At 39.4% G+C, this 23,054-nt stretch overlaps 1 protein-coding gene across 7 annotated transcripts in view; it reads right to left on the bottom strand.

Moving 5' to 3' along the window:
* APP (amyloid beta precursor protein) overlaps positions 1-23,054 on the bottom strand; it is a 275,938-nt gene that overhangs the window by 53,983 nt on the left and 198,901 nt on the right. For all 7 annotated transcript variants that reach the window (XM_080809147.1, XM_080809148.1, XM_080809149.1 and 4 more), the window contains 2 exons: positions 15,351-15,479; positions 14,355-14,454 (listed from right to left, as the gene is read on the bottom strand). In XM_080809147.1, the coding sequence (XP_080665273.1) occupies positions 14,355-14,454; positions 15,351-15,479 (229 nt within the window). The remainder of the gene's footprint in view (positions 1-14,354; positions 14,455-15,350; positions 15,480-23,054) is intronic.

Genomic DNA, 23,054 nt, shown 5'->3' with positions numbered 1-23,054 from the left:
TAAGACAGATGTATAGACCAAAGGAAAGGAACTGAGAGCCAAGAAATAAATCCATGCATTTCTGGTCAACTTACTTCTGCCAAGGGTGTCAAAACCATTCAAGGCAGAAAGAATACAGTCTTTTTCAACAAACGGTGCTGGGATACTAGGTATCCAAATGTGAAAGAATGAAATCGGATCCTTACCTCACACCACTAATAAAAATTCACTCAAAATGAAAACAAAAATAACTTAAAATGAATCAAAGATTTATTTGCAAGAGCTAAAGTGTAAAACTCTTAGAAGGAAACGTCGGTATCAATCTTTTGATCTTGGATGTGGCAATGATGCTTAGACATAACGCACAAGCAATCACAACAAAAAAAATCGCTAAACTGGACTTCAGAGTTCAAAAATTTTGCGTGTTCAAAGGATATCAAGAAAATGAAAAGACAACCTACAGAAAGAGAAAATATTTTCAAATCATATATCTGATAAGTCTAGTATCCAGAGTATAACAAAGAACGCTTACTATTCAATAATAAAAAGGGCGAACGACCCAATTAAAAAACAGGCCAAAAGTTTGAACAGATACCTATTTAGACCGAAAAACTAATCCCCAGGAAGCCCCTGCAATGACATGAAGTGAACAACGTGGTTGATGCCTGAGTCATCTAATGACGGCCAGTGTACACCTGAACTGCAGGAAACAAGATCAACACGCCACTGTGAATCACACAATTTAATGTCTACAATTTGTCTGCCAAAACAGTGGAAGTTGTGCTTATTTCTTTAAATAAAACCTTTTGACATTCATTCTTCCTAGAAAGTATATATATATATATTTTTAAAGTAGGCTCCATGCCCAGTGTGGAGCCCATTGTGGGACCTGAACCCACAACCCTGAGATCAAGACCTGAGCTGAGAGCGAGAGTCAGATGCTTAACCGAATGAGCCACCCAGGCGCCCCTAGAAAGTATATTCTTTTCAATATTGCTGTAGGATTGACTTTTCCTTTAAAATTATGGGTCAGAAATACAGAAAAGAAAATATCTATTTGCCAGAAGGAAAATTATAAAAATTATTCAGGAAAACTGCTGCCATTTTCGAGTCATGTACATAGTGATAATTTACATACGACAAGTTATGTACGTCAGCTTCTAAAGGACTTTACCAAGGATGTCCACAGATCATCTGGGATGACACATACATTGCAGTTTTAGATTCAATAATTAAACTCCTAATCAAGAAAAAGGACAGCTTACACATCACATCCAAAAAGAGTATCGAGAGCTAAATACACACAAAACCCTGAACTAGCCACTACAGACTTAAGGGCTGTAACCTCCTAAGACTTTCTGCAGACCAGCTGGGTGTGAGGTGTGAATTCACTGGTGTTGACAGGTTTATATTTTGTTGGTTAGAAACATATTAACATGGCAGTCAAAGGGTCAGAAAGCTAGGGTGCTACTGTTATAATATACTTTCTCATTTTGAAGATTAAAATGTTTATATACAAGTTCACTTGACAATATATTTTCATTTTCTCATATATAAAATAAGCAGTTCGATGCAAAAAATTCTAAATAGCCAAAGAAATCTTGAGAAAGAAGAACAAAGCTAGCGGCCTCATGCTCCCTGATTTCAAATCAGATTCTAAAGTTCTAGCAGTCAAAAGAGCAGATATTGGGGCACCTGGGTGGCTCAGTGGGTTAAAGCCTCTGCCCTCGGCTCGGGGTCCTGGGATGGAGCCCCGCATCGGGCTCTATGCTCAGCAGCGAGCCTGCTTCCCTTCCTCTCTCTCTGCCTGCCTCTCTGCCTACTTGTGATCTCTGTCAGTCAAATAAATAAATAAAATCTTAAAAAAAAAAAAAGACCAGATATTGGCATAAAAATAGACACATAGATCAATGGAGCAGAACACAGCCCAGAAATCCACCCATATATGTATGGTCAATTAATTTATGACAGAAGAGTCAAAAACATACAACTGGAAAAGGATACTTCCCTTCAACAAACAGTGCTGGGGAGACTGAACAGCCACATGCAAAGGAACGAAATTGGACCCTATCTTACATCACATATCAAAAAGAATTAAAAAATGGATTAAAGACCTGAATGTAAGATACAAAACCATAAAACTCCTAGAAGAAAACAGTAAGCTCCTTGAAGTCAGTCTTAGTCTGATTCTAAAAGCAAAGGTAATAAAAGCAAAAGTAAGCAAGTGGGATTATATCAAACTACAAAGCTTATGCACAGGAAAGGAAATCATCAACAAAATGAAATGGCAGCTTACTGAGAGAAAAATATCTGCAAATCATATATTTAGTAAGAGTTTAATATCCAAAAAATATAAAGAACCTCACAACTCAAAAGCAAAAACTAAACACAAAAACAAAAAAATACAAAAGCCCACAAAACAATCTAATTAAAAAATGGGCAGACGATTTGAACAGACATTTTTCCAAAGAAGACCTACAGAGATGGCCAACAGACATGTGAAGAGACACTCAACATCACAAACTATTAGGGAAATGCAAATCAAAACCACAGTGTGATTTCACCTCACACTTGTTAGAAGCTAGTATCAAAAGGGCAAGAAATAACAAGTGTTGGGGGAGGAGTCAAGATGGCGGAGAAGTAGCAGGCTGAGACGACATCGGGTAGCAGGAGATCAGCTAGATAGCTTATCTAACCATTGTGAACACCTATAAATCCAACGGGAAATCGAAGAGAAGAAGAGCAACAATCCCAGAAACAGAAAATCGATCACTTTCTGAAAGGTAGGACCTGCGGAGAAGTGAATCCAAAGCAACGGGAAGATAGACCCCGGGGGGAGGGGCCGGCACCCGGCAAGCGGCGGAGCGACGGAGCACAAAACCGGGACTTTTAAAAGTCGGCTCCACTGGGAGACATCGCTCCAGAGGCTAAACTGGGGGGAAACCCAGGCGGGGTCAGCATAACCCCAGGACCCGCGGGGTCACAGAAGGACTGGGGGTGTCTGAGTGCCGCAGAGCTCGCAGGTATTAGAGCGGGGAAGCCGGCTATAGTGACAAAGCCAAGGAGTGAGCTCTAAGCCCAGGGTTACCTTGTGCCGGTCGCAGGTTGGGTGGGCTCGGAGCGCGGCCGGAGGCCGCGGAGACAAAAGCGACCCGGCGCTTTTCTCCAGCTCCAACAATTGACTGCTTTCCTCGAGGCGCGACCGCAAGCCAGGGAGAAGGGGCTATTGGGCGCTTTGCTCTGAGAGCGCACTGAGGAGCGGAACCCCAAGCTCTCGGCTCCTCCGGGCCGAGAGATTGGGAGGCCGCCATCTTCATTCCCGTCCTCCGGAACTCTACGGAAAGCGCTCAGGGAACAAAAGCTCCCGAAAGCGAACCCGAGCGGATTACTTAGCCCGGCCCCTGGCAAGGGCGGTGCAATTCCGCCTGCGGCAAAGACACTTGAGAATCACTACAACAGGCCCCTCCCCCAGAAGATCAACAAGAAACCATCCAAAACCAACTTCAGTCACCAAGAACAGCGGAATTCCACAGCAGGAGAAAGCAAATCCTACCTGGACAAAATGACAAGGCGGAAAAACTCACCTCAAAAAAAAGAACAAGAGGCCGTACCGAAGGCTGGAGACCTAATCAATACGGACATAGGTAGCATGACAGATCTAGAGTTCAGAATGACGATTCTCAAGGTTCTAGCCGGGCTCGAAAAAGGCATAGAAGATATTAGAGAAACCCTCTCCGGAGAGATAAAAGCCCTTTCTGGAGAAATAAAAGAACTAAAATCTAACCAAGTTGAAATCAAAAAAGCTATTCATGAGGTGCAATCAAAAATGGAAGCTCTCACTGCCAGGATAAATGAGGCAGAAGAAAGAATTAGTGACATAGAAGACCAAATGACAGAGAATAAAGAAGCTGAGCAAAAGAGAGACAAACAACTACTGGAACACGAGGAGAGGATTCGAGAGATAAGTGACACCATAAGACGACACAACATTAGAATAATTGGGATTCCAGAAGAAGAAGAAAGAGAGAGGGGAGCAGAAGGTATATTGGAGACAATTATTGGAGAGAATTTCCCTAATATGGCAAAGGGAACAAACATCAAAATCCAGGAGATGCTAAGAACGCCCCTCAAAATCAATAAAAATAGGTCCACACCTCGTCACCTGATAGTAAAATTTACAAGTCTTAGCGACAAAGAGAAAATCCTGAAAGCAGCCCGGGAAAAGAAGTCTGTAACATACAAGGGTAAAAACATTAGATTGGCAGCAGACCTATCCACAGAGACCTGGCAGGCCAGAAAGAACTGGCATGATATATTCAGAGCACTAAACGAGAAAAACATGCAGCCAAGAATACTATATCCGGCTAGGCTATCATTGAAAATAGAAGGAGAGATAAAGAGCTTCCAGGACAAACAAAAGCTGAAAGAATTTGCAAACACCAAACCAGCTCTACAGGAAATATTGAAAGGGGTCCTCTAAGCAAAGAGAGACCCTAAAAGGAGTAGATCAGAAAGAAACAGAAACAATATACAGTAACAATCATCTTACAGGCAATACAATGGCACTAAATTCATATCTCTCAATAGTTACCCTGAATGTTAATGGGCTAAATGCCCCAATCAAAAGACACAGGGTATCAGAATGGATAAAAAAACAAAACCCATCCATATGCTGCCTACAAGAAACTCATTTTAGACCCGAAGACACCTCCAGATTTAAAGTGAGGGGGTGGAAAACAATGTACCATGCTAATGGACATCAGAAGAAAGCTGGGGTGGCAATCCTTATATCAGATCAATTAGATTTTAAGCCAAAGACTATAATAAGAGATGAGGAAGGACACTATATCATACTCAAAGGGTCTGTCCAACAAGAAGATCTAACAATCTTAAATATCTATGCCCCTAACATGGGAGCAGCCAACTATATAAACCAATTAATAACAAAATCAAAGAAATACATCGACAGTAATACAATAATAGCAAGGGACTTTAACACTCCCCTCACTGAAATGGACAGATCATCTAAGCAAAAGATCAACAAGGAAATAAAGGCCTTAAATGACACACTGGACCAGATGGACATCACAGATATATTCAGAACATTCCATCCCAAAGCAACAGAATATACATTCTTCTCTAGTGCACATGGAACATTCTCCAGAATAGACCACATCCTGGGTCATAAATCAGGTCTCAATCGGTACCAAAAGATCGAGATCATTCCCTGCATATTTTCAGACCACAATGCTCTGAAGCTCGAACTCAATCACAAGAGGAAATTTGGAAAGAACGCAAATACATGGAGACTAAACAGCATCCTTCTAAAAAATGAATGGGTCAACCAGGAAATTAAAGAAGAATTGAAAAAATTCATGGAAACAAATGATAATGAAAACACAACAGTTCAAAATCTGTGGGACACAACAAAGGCAGTCCTGAGAGGAAAATATAGAGCAGTGCAAGCCTTTCTCAAGAAACAAGAAAGGTCTCAAATACACAACCTAACCCTACACCTAAAGGAGCTGGAGAGAGAACAACAAAGAAAGCCTAAACCCAGCAGGAGAAGAGAAATCATAAAGACCAGAGCAGAAATCAATGAAATAGAAACTAAAAAAACAATAGAACAAATCAACAAAACTAGGAGCTGGTTCTTTGAAAGAATTAATAAGATTGATAAGCCCCTGGCCAGACTTATCAAAAAGAAAAGAGAAAGGACGCAAATAAATAAAATCATGAATGAAAGAGGAGAGATCACAACCAACACCAAAGAAATACAAACAATTATAAGAACATACTACGAGCAACTCTATGGCAACAAATTTGACAACCTGGAAGAAATGGATACATTTCTAGAGATGTATAAACTACCACAACTGAACCAGGAAGAAATAGATAACCTGAACAGACCCATAACCAGTAAGGAGATTGAAACAGTCATCAAAAATCTCCAAACAAACAAAAGTCCAGGACCAGACGGCTTCCCAGGGGAATTCTACCAAACATTTAAAGAAGAATTAATTCCTATTCTCCTGAAACTGTTCCAAAAAATAGAAATGGAAGGAAAACTTCCAAACTCATTCTATGAGGCCAGCATCACCTTGATCCCAAAACCAGACAAGGATCCCACCAAAAAAGAGAATTACAGACCAATATCCTTGATGAACACAGATGCGAAAATTCTCACCAAAATACTGGCCAATAGGATCCAACAGTACATTAAAAGGATTATTCACCACGACCAAGTGGGATTTATTCCAGGGCTGCAAGGTTGGTTCAACATCCGCAAATCCATCAATGTGATACAATACATTAATAAAAGAAAGAGTAAGAACCATATGATACTCTCAATAGATGCTGAAAAAGCGTTTGACAAAGTGCAGCATCCCTTCCTGATTAAAACTCTTCAAAGTGTAGGGATAGAAGGCACATACCTCAACATTATCAAAGCCATCTATGAAAAACCCACTGCAAATATCATTCTCAATGGAGAAAAACTGAAAGCTTTTCCGCTAAGGTCAGGAACACGGCAGGGATGTCCGTTATCACCACTGCTGTTCAATATAGTACTAGAAGTCCTAGCCTCAGCAATCAGACAACAAAAAGAAATTAAAGGCATCCAAATCGGCAAAGAAGAAGTCAAACTATCACTCTTTGCAGATGATATGATACTATATGTGGAAAACCCAAAAGGCTCCACTCCAAAACTGCTAGAACTTATACAGGAATTCAGTAAAGTGTCAGGATATAAAATCAATGCACAGAAATCAGTTGCATTTCTTTACACTAACAACAAGACAGAAGAAAGAGAAATTGAGGAGTCAGTCCCATTTACCATCGTACCCAAAACCATAAGATACCTAGGAATAAATCTAACCAAAGAGGCAAAGAATCTATACTCAGAAAACTATAAAGTACTCATGAAAGAAATTGAGGAAGACACAAAGAAATGGAAAAATATTCCATGCTCATGGATTGGAAGAACAAATATTGTGAAAATGTCTATTTTACCTAAAGCAATCTACACATTTAATGCAATCCCTATCAAAATCCCATCTATTTTTTTTAAAGAAATAGAACAAATAATCCTAAAATTTATATGGAACCAGAAAAGACCTCGAATAGCCAAAGGAATATTGAAAAAGAAAGCCAAAGTCGGTGGTATCACAATTCCAGACTTCAAGCTCTATTACAAAGCTGTCATCATCAAGACAGTATGGTACTGGCACAAAAACAGACATATGGACCAATGGAACAGAATAGAGAGCCCAGAAATAGACCCTCAACTCTATGGTCAACTAATCTTCGACAAAGCAGGAAAGAATATCCAATGGAAAAAAGACAGCCTCTTCAACAAATGGTGCTGGGAAAATTGGACAGCCACATGCAGAAAAATGAAATTGGACTATTTCCTTACACCACACACGAAAATAGACTCAAAGTGGATGAAGGACCTCAATGTGCGAAAGGAATCTATCAAAATCCTTGAGGAGAATGCAGGCAGCAACCTCTTTGACCTCCACCACAGCAACTTCTTCCTAGGAACATCGCCAAAGGCGACAGAAGCAAGGGCAAAAATGAACTATTGGGATTTCATCAAGATCAAAAGCTTTTGCACAGCAAAGGAAACAGTTAACAAAACCAAAAGACAACTGACAGAATGGGAGAAGATATTTGCAAACGACATATCAGATAAAGGGCTCGTATCCAAAATCTATAAAGAGCTTATCAAACTCAATACCCAAAGAACAAATAATCCAGTCAAGAAATGGGCAGAGGACATGAACAGACATTTCTGCAAGGAAGACATCCAGATGGCCAACAGACACATGAAAAAATGCTCCACATCACTCGGCATCAGGGAAATACAAATCAAAACCACAATGAGATACCACCTCACACCAGTCAGAATGGCTAAAATTAACAAGTCAAGAAATGACAGATGCTGGCGAGGATGCGGAGAGAGGGGAACCCTCCTACACTGTTGGTGGGAATGCAAGCTGGTGCAACCACTCTGGAAAACAGTGTGGAGGTTCCTCAAAAAACTGAAAATAGAGCTACCCTACGACCCAGCAATTGCACTCCTGGGTATATATCCTAAAGATACAAACGTGGTGCTCCGAAGGGGCACGTGCACCCGAATGTTTATAGCAGCAATGTCCACAATAGCCAAACTGTGGAAAGCGCCTAGATGTCCATCAACAGATGAATGGATAAAGAAGATGTGGTATATATACACAATGGAATACTATGCAGCCATCAAAAGACATGAAATCTTGCCATTTGCGACGACGTGGATGGAACTAGAGGGTATCATGCTTAGCGAAATAAGTCAATCGGAGAAATATAACTATCATATGATCTCTTTGATATGAGGAAGTGGAGATGCAAGGTGGGGGGGTTTGGGGGGAGGTAGGAAAAGAAAAAAATGAAAAGATGGGATTGGGAGGGAGACAAACCATAAAAGACTCAATCTCAAGAAACAGACTGAGGGTTGCGGGGGAGAAGGGGGATGGGAGAGGGTGGTGGGGAAATGGACATTGGGGAGGGTATGTGCTATGATGAGTGCTGTGAAATGTGTAAACCAGACGATTCACAGACCTGTACCCCTGGGGATAAAAATACATTATATGTTTATTAAAATAAAAAAATTTAAAAAAAAAAAAAAAGAAATAACAAGTGTTGGTGAAGATGTGGAGAAGAGGGAACCTGTGTGCGCTGTTAGCAGAAATGGAAACTGGTGCAACCACTACGGAAAACAATACAGATGTTCCTCAAAAATTAAAAATGAAATACCCTATGATCCGGCGATCTCACTTCTGGGTATTTATCCAAAGAAAATGAGAACACCCCCATGTTCACCGCAGCATTACTTATAATGACCGAGACATGGAAACAACCCGTGTGTGAATTCGGATAGAAGATACGGTCTACACACATGCACAAACACATGTACATACATACACACATATATAGTCATTACCTACAGTGGAATATGATTTAGCCATAAAAAAGGATGAAATATTGCCATTTGTCAGGATGGATCTCGAGAGCATTATGCTAAATAAGTCAGTCAGAGAAAGACAAATATGATATGGTCTCACTTATACGTGGAATCTAAAAGAAACCATACTCACAGATGTGGAGAATAGACTGGTGGTTGCCAGAAGCAGGGGTTGGGAAGTGGACAAAATGGATAAAGGGGGGGCAAAAGGTATAAACTTCCAGCCAGACGATAAGTCATGGCGACATAATATACAACATACTGACTATAATTATTATGACTGTATGCATATTTAAAAGCTTCTTAAAAGTTCTCATGATAAGAAAAAAAACATCTTTTTTGGACACTCTGTATAGGGACAGTTGTTAATTAGACTTATTATGGTGATCATTTTGCAACGTATACAGATATTGAATCATTACGTTGTACACCTGGAACCATTGTAATGGTTTATGTCAATTACACCTCAATTTAAAATAAATAAATAAAGAGAATGGGTCCATTCTGGAAGAGCAACTGTCTTGCTAAGAGGGGGACAAAGATAATACATGTAGAGGTAGGCAAATAAACACTGGCCGTACCTGTAATTCAGGTGACTACACCGGGGAACTCATGAAAAGGAGCCTGGAGACTATCATAAAACTAAAGGAACACGTCTTTGGTAATTTTTGAAACAAATGTTCTTGTTTCCAAATACTTAAATCAGCTATAAAATAGAATATATTTTATATATATATACAATAAAATATAAATATAAATAATAAATGGACGTACACTTCCTTATGAAAAACGAAACCAGTAAGTTGACAGTGGTTTTTCACTTTCTCTTAAGATTTATCTTCTCCTTGACGCTCTTCCTTGACTAACAGTTATACATAAGGAAACTTAAAATTCTCAGTAGAAATGAATGTTCTATTTTGTTCATTTGGCAAATGCTATAAATATTCTATTTTAAACTTAGACTTCTTTGAATTCATTAAATCCCCAAATCAGTAGGATTGTTAGGGGCAGAGAATGGAAACACTGTCTTTGAAATAAGCATGCTGAATTTTCCCCAAAGTGTAGAGCATTTTATCAAGAGGCCATAGTAAAATTGTAATAATAAATTATAAGCATTCTTTCATGAGCTCGAGTTCCTTGATCTCCTGACACATATTTCACTCCTACCCCATTCACTGTGGATTTATTCAGCCAGAGACCTTTCCAACATCTGGTTTATAATAACGCGTGTTTTTATTAATTTTGAATGCGAAAAGAAAAAAAAAAGCCCAGGGTATGAAACAATGATGCATTCCTTCCCCTTTGCTTCCTACTGCCTTCCTCATAAATTGGTCCTTACAGCATTCTGTGAGCCAGCCATCTCAGCATTGTGAGCACCAGTTTTTTTAGCCTTGAGGTAGCTGCAAAGTGAAACACTTTGATAAATAACCTCAGTGCTGATAAAAAGGGTAGAAAAGAAAGCTTTTAGCAAAGATTTAAAGAAGATTACAAAGGGCATAAAACCCCAATCATTTTGAAATAGCAATTTGACAAAGCAAAGGGTGAGCTGAACAGAGATGAAGGGATTCTGCCTCTTGGAAGGGTTAAAAGACAATTAAAACAGCACAGGGGCATCGAAGAGGATGCGTATTTTCGTGAACATACTGATTCTATCACTTGCTGGATAAACAGCAAAGTCCTAAACAACTATTTTAAGTGAAGAAAGGGACTTTCCCCCTCTATAAACAATGCCGTCAGCATTTTCTTGCAAGGAAACCTCATCATTTGCATGCAAATAACTTTTGTTTCTTTAAAAAAGGGAAAACATGAAGTAATATATGGATGTGCCTGGGAACTTGCACCTAATAATTCAAACAGAACAGAAAAATTATTATAAAATAATAAAACAGCAAGCTTTCATAAAGTGAATCGAGCAGTTTTGATAATTCATACTCATTGGTGAAGCAAATCAAATGAACAGCCTCACACTCTGACAAGAAAGTAAAACCAGGCAACATACTTAATAGATCAAGTGTCAAAGAATGTGAATTGGGCAGATAGCCAAATGGCAGAGGGTCATGGAAGTAGCACGGACAGATGGGAGTCCTCGGGAAAGCACAGTGGTAAGCGAGGCCGGGGCCGAGTTCACGGGCATCATCATGAATCCTACGGTCCGATCAGCTACCCTTTACTGTCCTCACCAATTACACACCAATTCCCATTTTTGCCCTTCCTCTTTCCACTGTGCCTAGCTTCTTCCCCATTTTTGTTCATAACAGAGAATTCTACACTAATGGGAGCATTAATTTACTGATGCAGATACAGCTATGTCACTAAAGATACCAGCAGTACCTGAGACTGGAAAAAACCCGTCATCTCGAGAGCGCCTGTTACCCCTGACCAAATAAAATGACCTAATAAAGTAAATATAATAATATATTAATATATATAAAATAAAATAATATAATAATAAATATAATTTTTAAATGACCTAATAAAATAAAATAAAATGACCTAATAAAACTATTGTATTTTCCTGTAGATGTTTTATTGCATTAAACATGTCCTAATTGCCCACATTTGTAAGCACAGATTTCTACATAACAGGCAAGCGTTTGTAGGTACTTCCAGATTTTGCTATTTTGCCAGTGGATCCGAACTTCAGGATCTTCCCTGTTTGCACAAGACTCTAAATCTAAAGTTTGATTATATAAGGAAAATGCAAGTCTGACTAGTGACACAGACTCTCTGAAACTATTAGAGTATAAGACATAAACCGGAAGAAATCTGTGAAGATCCTATTTAGAAAGGAATTTAAAATAAAACAAAACGAAACAATAACCCCAACAACTTCTATTACAGAAAATTTCAAACTTTTACAAAAATAAAGAGCATACTACAGGGAACGTCCACTCTGCTTAAACAAACGAGCACCCATGGCTAACCTTAGTTCATCTATATTCCTTCTTTAAAAGTGAGTTATTTTGGGGCACCTGGGTGACTCAGTCCATGAAGCGTCTGCCTTTGGTTCCGGTTATGATCCCAGGGTCTTGGGATCGAGTCCCAAAACCGGCTTCCAGCTCAGTGGGGAGTCTGCTTTTCCCACTCCCTCCTGCCTCGCTGATAGTGCTTTCTCTCCCTACTTCTCTCTCTCTCAAAACAAAAACAAAAACAAAAACAAAAACAAAAACAACAACAACAAAAAACTTTTAAAAAAAGAAAGAAAGAAAAGTGAGTTATTTTTAAATGTTCCTGCAAATGGAGAACAATGTAAGTAACTAAGCTCAATCTAGAAAAGACATTCTCCCAGGGTGCTCTGTTCTATATCTCTGATACTGGGAGCTCTAACAGTAGGTAAATAGGTCTATTCAGTGGACGTTCATTAAGGCCGACTTCTCTTCCTACAGGAAGTAGCCATTTAAAAATGGAGGCAGGAAACATTTTTTTGGAAAAGTTATTTTTCAGGATTTGGTATCTAGTACATTTAGAATGACAAAAAAATTAAAAAAAAATAACATATTCTTAATCCAAGTTCTTAGTCGACGTTTGCTTTTTTTGTAAGGAAAAATTTCCACCATTCTAATTTATCCGAATATCCTCCCTGTCAGTGAGAGCTGAAGTTCACTGTATTGTCTTATTCTTGGGCATTCCACAACACTCAAGATATCTGAATCACCATCTGTTCCGTGGAAGTGTGACTCATTAGCGGCCACTGTTTTCACTATTTTACTGAATAAAGAGCTCTGATAAGTTAGTGAGAAAGAGTCATCAAAATTACTGGGTGATAGTGATATACTGGTCATTAACTTTCTAGTCCTTTGCAACGGCGTATTTCTCTATAGCTTGGTACTAGTAACAGTATCTCAGTTGAGGAAACATAGGAAAATGAGCTTGTTAAGACAGGTATCAGGCAAAAATACATCCCTCTAGAAGACTTGAACTCCAGGTCATTAAGAGTGATGATTTCTTTGATTTTGTCCTTTTTACAACCGAATGGAGACTTTTCTTTTACTTATTTGAAAAACAGTATTTTAAAGGTTCCTTACAAATTTCTACCCCCAAATATAGGTAACAAGAATGTTCATTTCTTATAGAAATGTAATAGAGTAGAAGATTAATTGGCAAGCCTGTCTTCAATCCACGGGACAGACTAAACACTCTCCTGACTATCCTCTTAAGATCTTGCTCAACACTGAACTCCTTCTGAACAGAAGCTCAGATAAAACATGATTATGAAGTTTACACGCTTAAATGGCCTCAAGGACACTTGATTCTGTGTGTTAATACAGAGCACAGCATCATCACCTGCTACACGCCAAATGCTTGACAGCAAGACAAACAACATTTAGAGGGCAGTACTGAGTTAGAAAAGGGAGAGTACACGGCATTGGCACGAGATGTAAAAAGCAAGCCAAGGGGGGTTTCAGCCGCTTCAGAGGAGGAATTCCTATCAGGGGTGTACCCATCTACAACATCCGGGATGTTCTGATTTCAGATAACCTGCATCCATTTCCAACTCGATTAACAAAGGCCAGGTCTGTTATGGGGAGGGATAGGTTGCTTATTTCCTGACAGCTTACATACCAAATCTCTGGGATACATAAGTTTCTTTTATGTTGAAAGATCCACTTGCGTAACTGCTGCCAAAGTGCTTTTATGAGGTAAAGTTAAACCAATATGGGCATTTGGGGGGGTTTGTGGAGACTTACATTATGGGATGCTTTATTCCCTTTCCAAGAAAAACAAAAGCAGGAGAACTTTCTCAAATGAACTATTGAAACGAGGCACGAGGAGAAGTTGGGACATAAAAGATAGTGAACATCCGATGTTAATTTCCTGGTTTTGAGAAGCAGCATAGTTACCTACGGTGTTACTGTTGAGAAAGGGGGTGATGTGTATACCAGACTTCTCTGTACTGTTTTTCCATGAGTGCTTGATTATTTCAAAATAAAGTCTTAATGAAAGATGTGGGGGCCGCACATTTCATGACATTTAAACAACATGGCTCAGAGAACACTCATGGCTAGTGGGGTAGAGGCACCAGAGAAAGACACATCACTGAACAGAACAGTAACTCTGAAGTCAGACGACAGACCCAGTGCTGTGCTTTTGCTCTGCTACTTAGGAGATGTGTGCCACAGACAAGTACGTTTCTCAAATTCTAAGCCTGAGCTCCTTCATCTGTAAAAGGGGGATATCATCCCCCCTTATGAGGTGATGATGACTTCCACCCCCCCAGGAGTTTCACTATAGAAGGGAACCTGCTCTATCTCCTTCCATAGGTCAGAATGCTCCTGACTCCCACTGCAGACAAACTCAGGTGGTCGATTTTTTTCTCCGATAGGAGAAGAACATGTTTAAATGCTCAGCATCAAAAGAAGAGCTTACTTACCAACTTCATCCTGAATCTCCTCAGCCACAGCAGGCACGTTGTAGAGCAGGGAGAGGGACTGGTTCATGCGCTCGTAGATCACACGGAGATGCGTCATCACCTGCCAGAAAGGGCGCCAACTCCAGGTAAGCCATCTTTGTAATAGGGAAAAGTTGCTTTCCTTACCAAGCTCCGCAGACAGACACAAACTTCCAAAATAAAACGGACAAAACTCTGCTGGAACTTGTGACCTGAAAGGTCATCCTTATTTTTCTTGTTCTCCCATTCTCTGTTCTCGAACTTTAGAGTTGCTTTAAACTTCCCATTGTACTGTATGCTTGCAGCCATACTTACAAAGCCAATGAAAAGAGCATTTTTGATTCCTAATATTTAGGGTCCCTAAATATTAGGGTCCCCTAATGCTCTACATATATTTTTGTGCAAATTTTTCAAAAGGCAGGACCATATTTCAATTTGATTGGAAATTTCTTTCATTCTATCTGTCTGTCCATCCATCCAATTATCTTTTTATTTAAAATTCTCCTATTTAAGGAAATGTAAAATTTCAGATTGCCAGAGTTAGATCTCGTTTGTCAACCTTTGGGGATGGAAATAAAACCCATGATTACAGGGCCTCATTTAGGCTCACATTATCTGTAAGCCCCGTGGTAGCAGTGGAGTTTATGATCGCCTGTCACAAGTTAGTTGAACCAATTTTAGAGGTTTTGGCTGACACGACTTTTGTTTTCTTCACTTTAGTCATCAAAGTTTTAAAGGGTTCCTTAAGAATTGGCAGGAGTAGACACTTAAGATGTATATATTTTTTATGTTCATAAATCAGAAAATGTCAAACCATATGGTGGTCTAAGACAAGCCTTTAGCATTTACCAGACTTTAAAGAACTCTGGCTATAAAGGTAAGTACCCACAGGAAGGCTGCGAAAACCTAAAGATCTAACTGAAAGGGTAAGGCCACTGGACTGTCCAGGCTGCGTACAATGACCCTCTCTGTGTTTACCTGGGACCGGATCTGAGCGGCTTTCTTTGGATCCACCATGCGCACGTGCTCAAAATGCTTTAGGGTGTGCTGCCTGTCTTTCTGCTCAGCACGGACATACTTCTTTAGCATGTTGAACACATGACGAGGCTGTTGTGGGGAAAAAACAAAATAAAACTACTTTCACTTTTGTGCAAAATACTACTTATTCCAGGAGCTGTGCGTCAGGGGTGCCACTAACTCATTGCAGAACGTGAAAGGACTGTGAGTCACCTTTTTGCAATTCTCCCACTACTTTATCGGTAATTACTTAGTTGATTGGCCATTTTTCATTTCGACAAGAGCATTTAGCATTTGACATATATAATGACTGTCCTTAAGCAGCATTTGCTTTCTAAATGGCAGTATTCTGCTGCAGAGAGATGATTTTGGATCTGTCATATTTAAGTTAGGTCCTTCCCCAAATACATGGGGGCATATGCAAGACACATTTCTACAGGCACAGTCTTCATGGTTATCTCAATGGTAACGCTGCAAAAATAGTCCCACCGCCAGGAAGCATATAAAAATATAATAATCAGGGGCGCCTGGGTGGCTCAGTGGGTTAAGCCTCTAGCTTCGGCTCAGGATCCCAGGGTCCTGGGATCAAGCCCCACGTTGGGCTCTCTGCTCAGCAGGGAGCCTGCTTCCTCCTCTCTCTGCCTACTTGTGATCTCTCTCTCTGTTAAAAAAAAGAAAAAAAATATATGTATATAAAATAATCAAAATGAGAAAACAGACAAACACTACTCATTTGTAGACCAAGGAATAACTGACAAGCTTTAAGACACAGTATACTTTCCCAGGAGCAAAGCCAGTAAGAAACTGTAGTTATTTTACTTTGAAATTTAATTCAATACTTTCTGCATCAGATTCTAATTCTTCCAGCAACAATTCAGTTTCTTTAGTGCTTCTATTTTTTTTTCTAATTGGTTCTATTTCATTTTTAATCTAATAAAAAAGGACAAAAACTCCTTTGTCTTCAATGATTCCATTGCTATAGGTATTCTACTATGTGGTTTTGTAAAATGATTTCCAAAGGTACACATTTATTCATCATTAAAACAAACAAACAAACAAACGAATCCCTATGAAAGTTCATGTCAGACAAAGAACTTTGGCCATTTGGGCAAAACCAGTTATTATTAGCTAGGTCAAGGGCACCTTGAAAGCTAGTTGGAAGGTGTGGAATTTATTTCCAGAGATGGTATGTTGAGGGTAGGGTGAAGGCTGTAGTATTCTATGGGATGTCCCTCCCCTTCTCTTTTTTAACTTAGGGGTCACCTCCCTGACATTGCAGGTAAAAATGGTATCCTCTTTTTGTTCTCCCATGAAATGCTATGTGTATCTCCATTATTGCACTTAACACAGTCTAATAAATTATTTATGTTTCTGACTGCTTTCTTCAACTGCGAGACCCTTAAGGGCCAGATTTGGTTTTTATCAGGAATCACAGTACCCAGTGCCTGACTCAGAGAGGGTGACTTGCTTACTTTATGCTTTCCACAGGTCACATTCCTATACTTAAGAAAGCAAATATTCACAAGAAAATAAACCTGTGCTCATCTGCCTTATTTCTTTCACCCTACAAGAAATGTGCTTCCCCATAATTCCAAAAAAGGCAGATATCGCAGCTGGAAACCTAGCTTTTGGCAACACATCATTATAATTCTCATTTGTACTCTGAAATCTAGCGGAATCTACAAATCAGAGAATGATCTTTTAAACCCTAAGAGAAGAAAAGTAGTAAAAGAGGTAACAGTTGACAAGCTACATCGATTATATTTCTATATTTAAAAGATGACTGGTTTAAAGGCAGACTGTTATTGAATGTGACGGATATCTTATATGACGGATTGTGCAGGCAGGAAATGACATACCCTTGGATCCTTGCTTGTTACTCGACACCAAGGCCTACAAAATTCTCCCTCTAGTTCTATTACAACAATACCTCCAAGGTCGGAGACAGAAAGAGTGACAACTAATTACATGTATTCATGATGTCCCTGCCCCTGACTGGCTGTATGTGCTTTCTTAGTTGCCCTATTTCACTTTTTTCCCTTGAAAAGGCTTCACTGTTTTGAGGAAAATGGAATTTTTTCTTTAAAGAGTTCACATAAGCAAAAATGCTTCAATTCAACATAAGGATTGCTTTCATCCTATCTGTCTGTCTATCTGCAGCCAGTCACCTCTGAATGTTCCTTTAAGGCCTTCCGTCCCGAAATGATGGTCACGGCCAAGTGTGTGCAGCAGAATGTAGACTCCACGCTGGCCTTGGCACTACATTAAATCTAAATCTCCAATTAAGGAATGGGGAGGTAATTTCTGATAACTAACATCTGGGTGTCCCCTTTCCTCTTCTACTGTCAGCAAAAACAGCATACACTCCCACTTGCAAATAACTATTTTTAACATGAATTTTAAAATGTATGTGAGAGTCCCCAAATTATCTAGGCCTCAATTTTCTGTGCAATTCAAATAACAATATTTTTTATATAGAGCACCCTGAGTATTAAAAATGTTCTGTGTTGGGGACCTAGGTGGCTCAGTCAGTTGAACATCTGACATCAGCTCATCAGGTCATGATCTCAGGGTCCTAGGATGGAGCTCCTTCTAGGGCTCTCTGCTCAGCAGGGAGCTGGCTTCCTCCTCTCCCTCTGCCCTCTCCCAACCCCAACCACCACTACTCATGCTTTTTTTCTCTCCCAAATAAATCAATAAATCTTCCTATCAACCTTATGACTGGTCTTTTAGGATAGATAAAACAAAGCACCAAGAAGCTAAGCTTGAGGGCTATGTGGCTAGTTACACAGCTAGTTACAGAGCTGGTCCTGGGGTACAGTGAGAACAGGTAATCCAGCTCTGGCTCTCAAACCTGATGTCTCGATCCCTATGTGATCCTGCCTTTTAAAGAAACTCTAACATGGACCAAGGTAAAGACAGTTCCAAAAAGTAACTTACAGAGTTGAAAACAAAGCAATAACTGAGTGGTTAGAAATGAGTCTGTTCTAGGAGACCTTGCCTGAGTATCTAGTGCTTATACGCTCAGATAATAGTCTTCGGGGACATGATAACACCCGCTCTTTCCATGTACAGAAGACCATCCAGATTAAGCTTATTTACTCCCTCAACTGCCATCCTTGGTTTCTGGCACTCCACTCTGGGGAGGTGAAACAGCAAGAGAGGACTGTCCTTTGTCAATCTGTTTAGGATTACTAGAAAATGATAAAAGGTATTATAGTTAAAAGTTAGGCTTTTGTGCCATGCTGTGGATTCTAGTTCTAAATCCATCCTTCTCATCTATTAAGAAGGATAATTAAATGCTGAATGTGTTCACAGGTTTAAAATCGCTTATCTTATTTAATACCAATATTTTCTCCATTTCAGAAATATATTCCTAACTTCCGCCATCAAATCCCTAGAGCTTGACAATGAAACGATAGCACACCAGCATCTCATGATTCCCCAGGCCCTCACACGTCCCTACCAGGGAACAAAGCTCCTGCCAGGATAACGAGTCCTAAGAGCCCATTGTAAGCTATGACCTCATCAGTGCTCAGATACACAGAGCTCAGATACACAGAGCTCAGATACACACGATGTGTGTGTCTAATACAAACATCAGCCTTTTTCTTCCTAATGCCTACGCCTCGGGACATGAGATAATTCAGGAACACATTACCATGCGCCTCAATAAATGAATTACATGGTTCTTCTTGGCTGATTTATTCATGCAAACACATTTCTAAGAATCATGCTTAGAAGTGGAAAAAAAAATCAGATTAGCTCTTATGGTGGAGTAGGCAGATAAATCATACCAAATAAAATGGCAGTTATGTCTACACCTCAGCAATAAATACTATTTTTAGGTAACAAGGAAAAACAGGTAACATTTCCCTATGCTTTTATATTTTTCATTTGTTCTATGTTTAAAAACAAAAAAAGGGCCCTGTCTTTGGTATATGACTCATGCATATTTCAATCAATTAAAGAAGTAATTGTTTTTAGCACTTTTAGCCAGAATACAGAATTACCAAGGCTTAAAACTAGTCATTACCAGAGGTATACCATATCCACATACTGTAGAATAACAGGGAATCTCTTAGGGCATTTTATTTCATTATGCTAGGACAAAGGGAAGTTCCTTAAAATTTTAATGAAAAAACACAGTAATATTCACAACAGAATAAGAGAAGAAAATGTGCCTGGGATCTCTACAGAAATGTATTCTCTTGAAGTAAATGGTATCACTACTGTCATGATAGTTACAGTCAAGGCAAGATTGTTCATGTGGTTAGAAAAATGAGTTTAAGAATTCAGTGGCTCAAACATATTGATAGTAAACAGAGTTTAAGAAACATGTTTTTAACATCTATGCATATACTTTCCATCATTCTCAAGTCTTTAAATCTTCTAGTAACTAGTAATAACGTTTTTTCCTGCCAAATTTCCCCTATTTTACAATTTAGATAGCATATGTATTCACGCTACAATCTGATTATACTGGTATTGGATGGCTAATCTTATTATTAAAATTTATAGCAAAGAACAGAGAAAATAAAAGGAAAAGATCTGCCCCAGGGGGACTAATTACATCCAATCCTTTTTTATTATCACTATTGTTTCTGAGTGTTTAGCCCATAATAACAAAGCATCTATTTGCATCTGATCTGACATTTTTCATTTGGCACTAGTATCCCTTCACTATTCACACTGCATTTAAAACATTCATTTCAATAAGAATTTCTTAAAGGATTAAGGCTGGGTATTACTAAAATGATTAGACTTCTTACTAAAATGGATTAGACTTAATCTAAAACAGAAGATTTACCTTTGGAACATTAATCACTTTCCTTTCTTGGAACACGGTCATAGGATATCTCTAGCCACTGGCACAGTTCCTGGCAAAATGTGGTTGCTAAAAATGTTTGTTAATTAAATTAATGAATAACCCAGAGCTGAATGTGATTTCACAAATAGTTCCAGTAGCAAAATATATCTTTTGTGGTATCTGAGTTGTAAATAAGCATCTTTCCACTAAGATGAATTCCCAATTTTCATGAAACATATTGATTTTCCAGCCCCACGTGATCTAACTATCCAGGGTGCTGGATGGATTCCTTTAGGAAGCATATTCAAACTATTAGTCAGAATTCACTTATCAATTTCAAAAGATGACATAGCTTACTTATCTTCTTATGGTTTGGGGTTTGATGTCAGGCTGATATAAATAATTTTGAAGGGAATTTCATGGCTTTTCCCTATAAAAGATATTTTATTTTTAAATTTTATTTTATTATTTTTAAAATATTTTATTTATTTATTTGTCAGAGAGAGAGAGAGATAGCACAAGCAGAGGGAACAGCAGCCAGAGGAAGAGGCAGGCTCCCAGGACCCTGGGATCATGACCCGAGACAAAGGCAGATGTTCAACCAACTGAGCCACCCACGCAGCCCTATAAAACATATTTTTTTAAAAAATTAATTTACCCTGTTCTCAAATGTATTGTCTTTTTTTTTTCTTCTTTTTTTTAAATGAAATTTCAGGGCCGCCTGGGTGGCTCAGTTGTTAGGTGTCTGCCTTTGGCTCAGGGTGTGATCCCTGGGTCCTGGGATAGAGCCCTGCATCGGGCTCCCAGCTGGGCGGGAAGCCTGCTTCTCCCTCTCCCACTCCCTCTGCTTGTGTTCCCTCCTTGCTGTCTCTCTCTGTCAAATAAATAAATAAATTCTTTAAAAAAACAAAACAATAAAATGCAACTTCGTATGTTTGGTGCTCCTGGGCTTGGGGTCACATATTTAACTGATTCAATGTCAATCATGTCTGAATGTGTAGCTTTTAATTGCACAGTTCAGGTGGGAGGTATATTAAAACACGACTAATTGGCCCTATTGTTCCATTCTGTAGCTTCATGCTTGATCTGGAAATCTGGCATCTTATCATAATAGACACTTATGTCTTAAACCATTCCTGATGAGAGAGAACGGTATGTCATGAACCTTTAAAAGCCCTAAATGTAATCCCACCGTGGAGAAGGAAATACATGAATCACTTTGTGAAGAGCAACCTAACTTTTCCAGGTCACTAGGGACTTATTCAGAAAGCCTTCTCCTGAGCATTAACTCGCATCCCAGTGGTTTCCAGCCCTGTAACTAGGAAAGTTAATCACCTATCGAGAAAACACAAATCTCTCCTGTTTCCACAAACAGGTTCAAGGCCATTATTTTCATAGTTCTACATCTTGGATTTCAAGAAATCTTTTTAAAAATTTTTTTATTCTCAAAAAAGATTTTATTTATTTATTTGTGTGTGTGTGAGAGAGAGAGAGAGATAGAGATAGATATTGAACAAGCAGGGGGAGTGGCAGGCAGAGGGAGAGAGAAGGAGGGAGCCGGTTGCCGGGCCTGACTCCAGGACCTTAAGATCATGACCTCAGCTGAAGGCAGATGTTTAACCCAATGAGCCACCCAGGTGCCCTGGATTTCAAGAAGTCTTAAGCATATAAATGTAAAATGTATACAATTTCTGTGCAAGTTAAAAAAAAAAAACACACTCTAAAGAGTTAAACCTTTTTCTGCTTGACATGGTCTCAGTTAAGTTTATTTTGCCCCTTTGGCCCTTAGAATTTCAGCATTTCACAGGCACCCCCCACTGTTGAAAGAAAAACCTGGAGGAAAAAAAGTCATTCAGGGAAACATCCATGGGAACCTTTGGATCACAGCCATGTTTGTCTTTAGAGCTAGGAGTTGAGCTCAATTTTTAAAGTTCACTGCAAAATTCATCCACATTTCTTTCTTTCATCAGAAGAGCACATACATGGTTTCTGTAGTTAAAAATGCATATAAGGGGGCGCCTGGGTGGCTCAGTGGGGTAAAGCCTCTGCCTTCGGCTCAGGTCATGATCCCAGGGTCCTGGGATCGAGCCCCGCATCGGGCTCTCTGCCTGGCCGGGAGCCTGCTTCCCTTCCACTCTCTCCGCCTGTCTCTCTGCCTACTTGTGATCTCTGTCTGTCAAATAAATAAATAAAATCTTTAAAAAAAATGCATATAAGGCCAATGACTAAGCCTGAAGTCTTGAGGAAGCAACTGAGCAAAGAGCACAGATTCTTGTGCCTGCCCCCATTCAGTGTGTCTCAAGGTTTGATAACGGGGAGGCATCAGATCACCCCTTCCCGGCACATCCAGATAACTGCCTTGGCTCTGGCCTTGTGTGGTGATAGAACATGGCAGCCCCCAGGAGAATAGAAAATTATCTTCCCATTCCTTCCCTCCTCCACATGGAAGCAGATGACTTCTGACAGGGACTTGGCAACAAAGCCTCCATATATTCTGTCCGAACAACATATTCTAGCTTGTCTTTTCTTAGGGAGGAAAATATCTTACTACTTCACAATCTCATTTCAACCTTCCACTAATCCTTTCTTCTAACATGGCTAACAAAAGCTGGAACAATCCCAATTGTGAAAGCGTAGAACAATTAGCCCCAATCTGGAAATGGAGGAGGAAGAATCCTTTTCATTAAGTCACGTATTTCAAGTGATAGCTAATATAGATGGCAAACCAGAGAATTACAGACAGGTGCTGAAATCTGTAACATACAGACAGTAAGGGTGGTATTAACTGTCACTCACAATTAGTGACCTCCTGTTAAATCTGGTGGGCTTTAAATAGCTTTTTTCAGGATATTCTG

Source organism: Martes martes (assembly GCF_963455335.1).
Source record: "Martes martes genome assembly, chromosome: 1".
NCBI classification, from domain to species: Eukaryota; Metazoa; Chordata; class Mammalia; order Carnivora; family Mustelidae; genus Martes; species Martes martes.
This window is presented reverse-complemented; position numbering and strand designations above follow the sequence as displayed.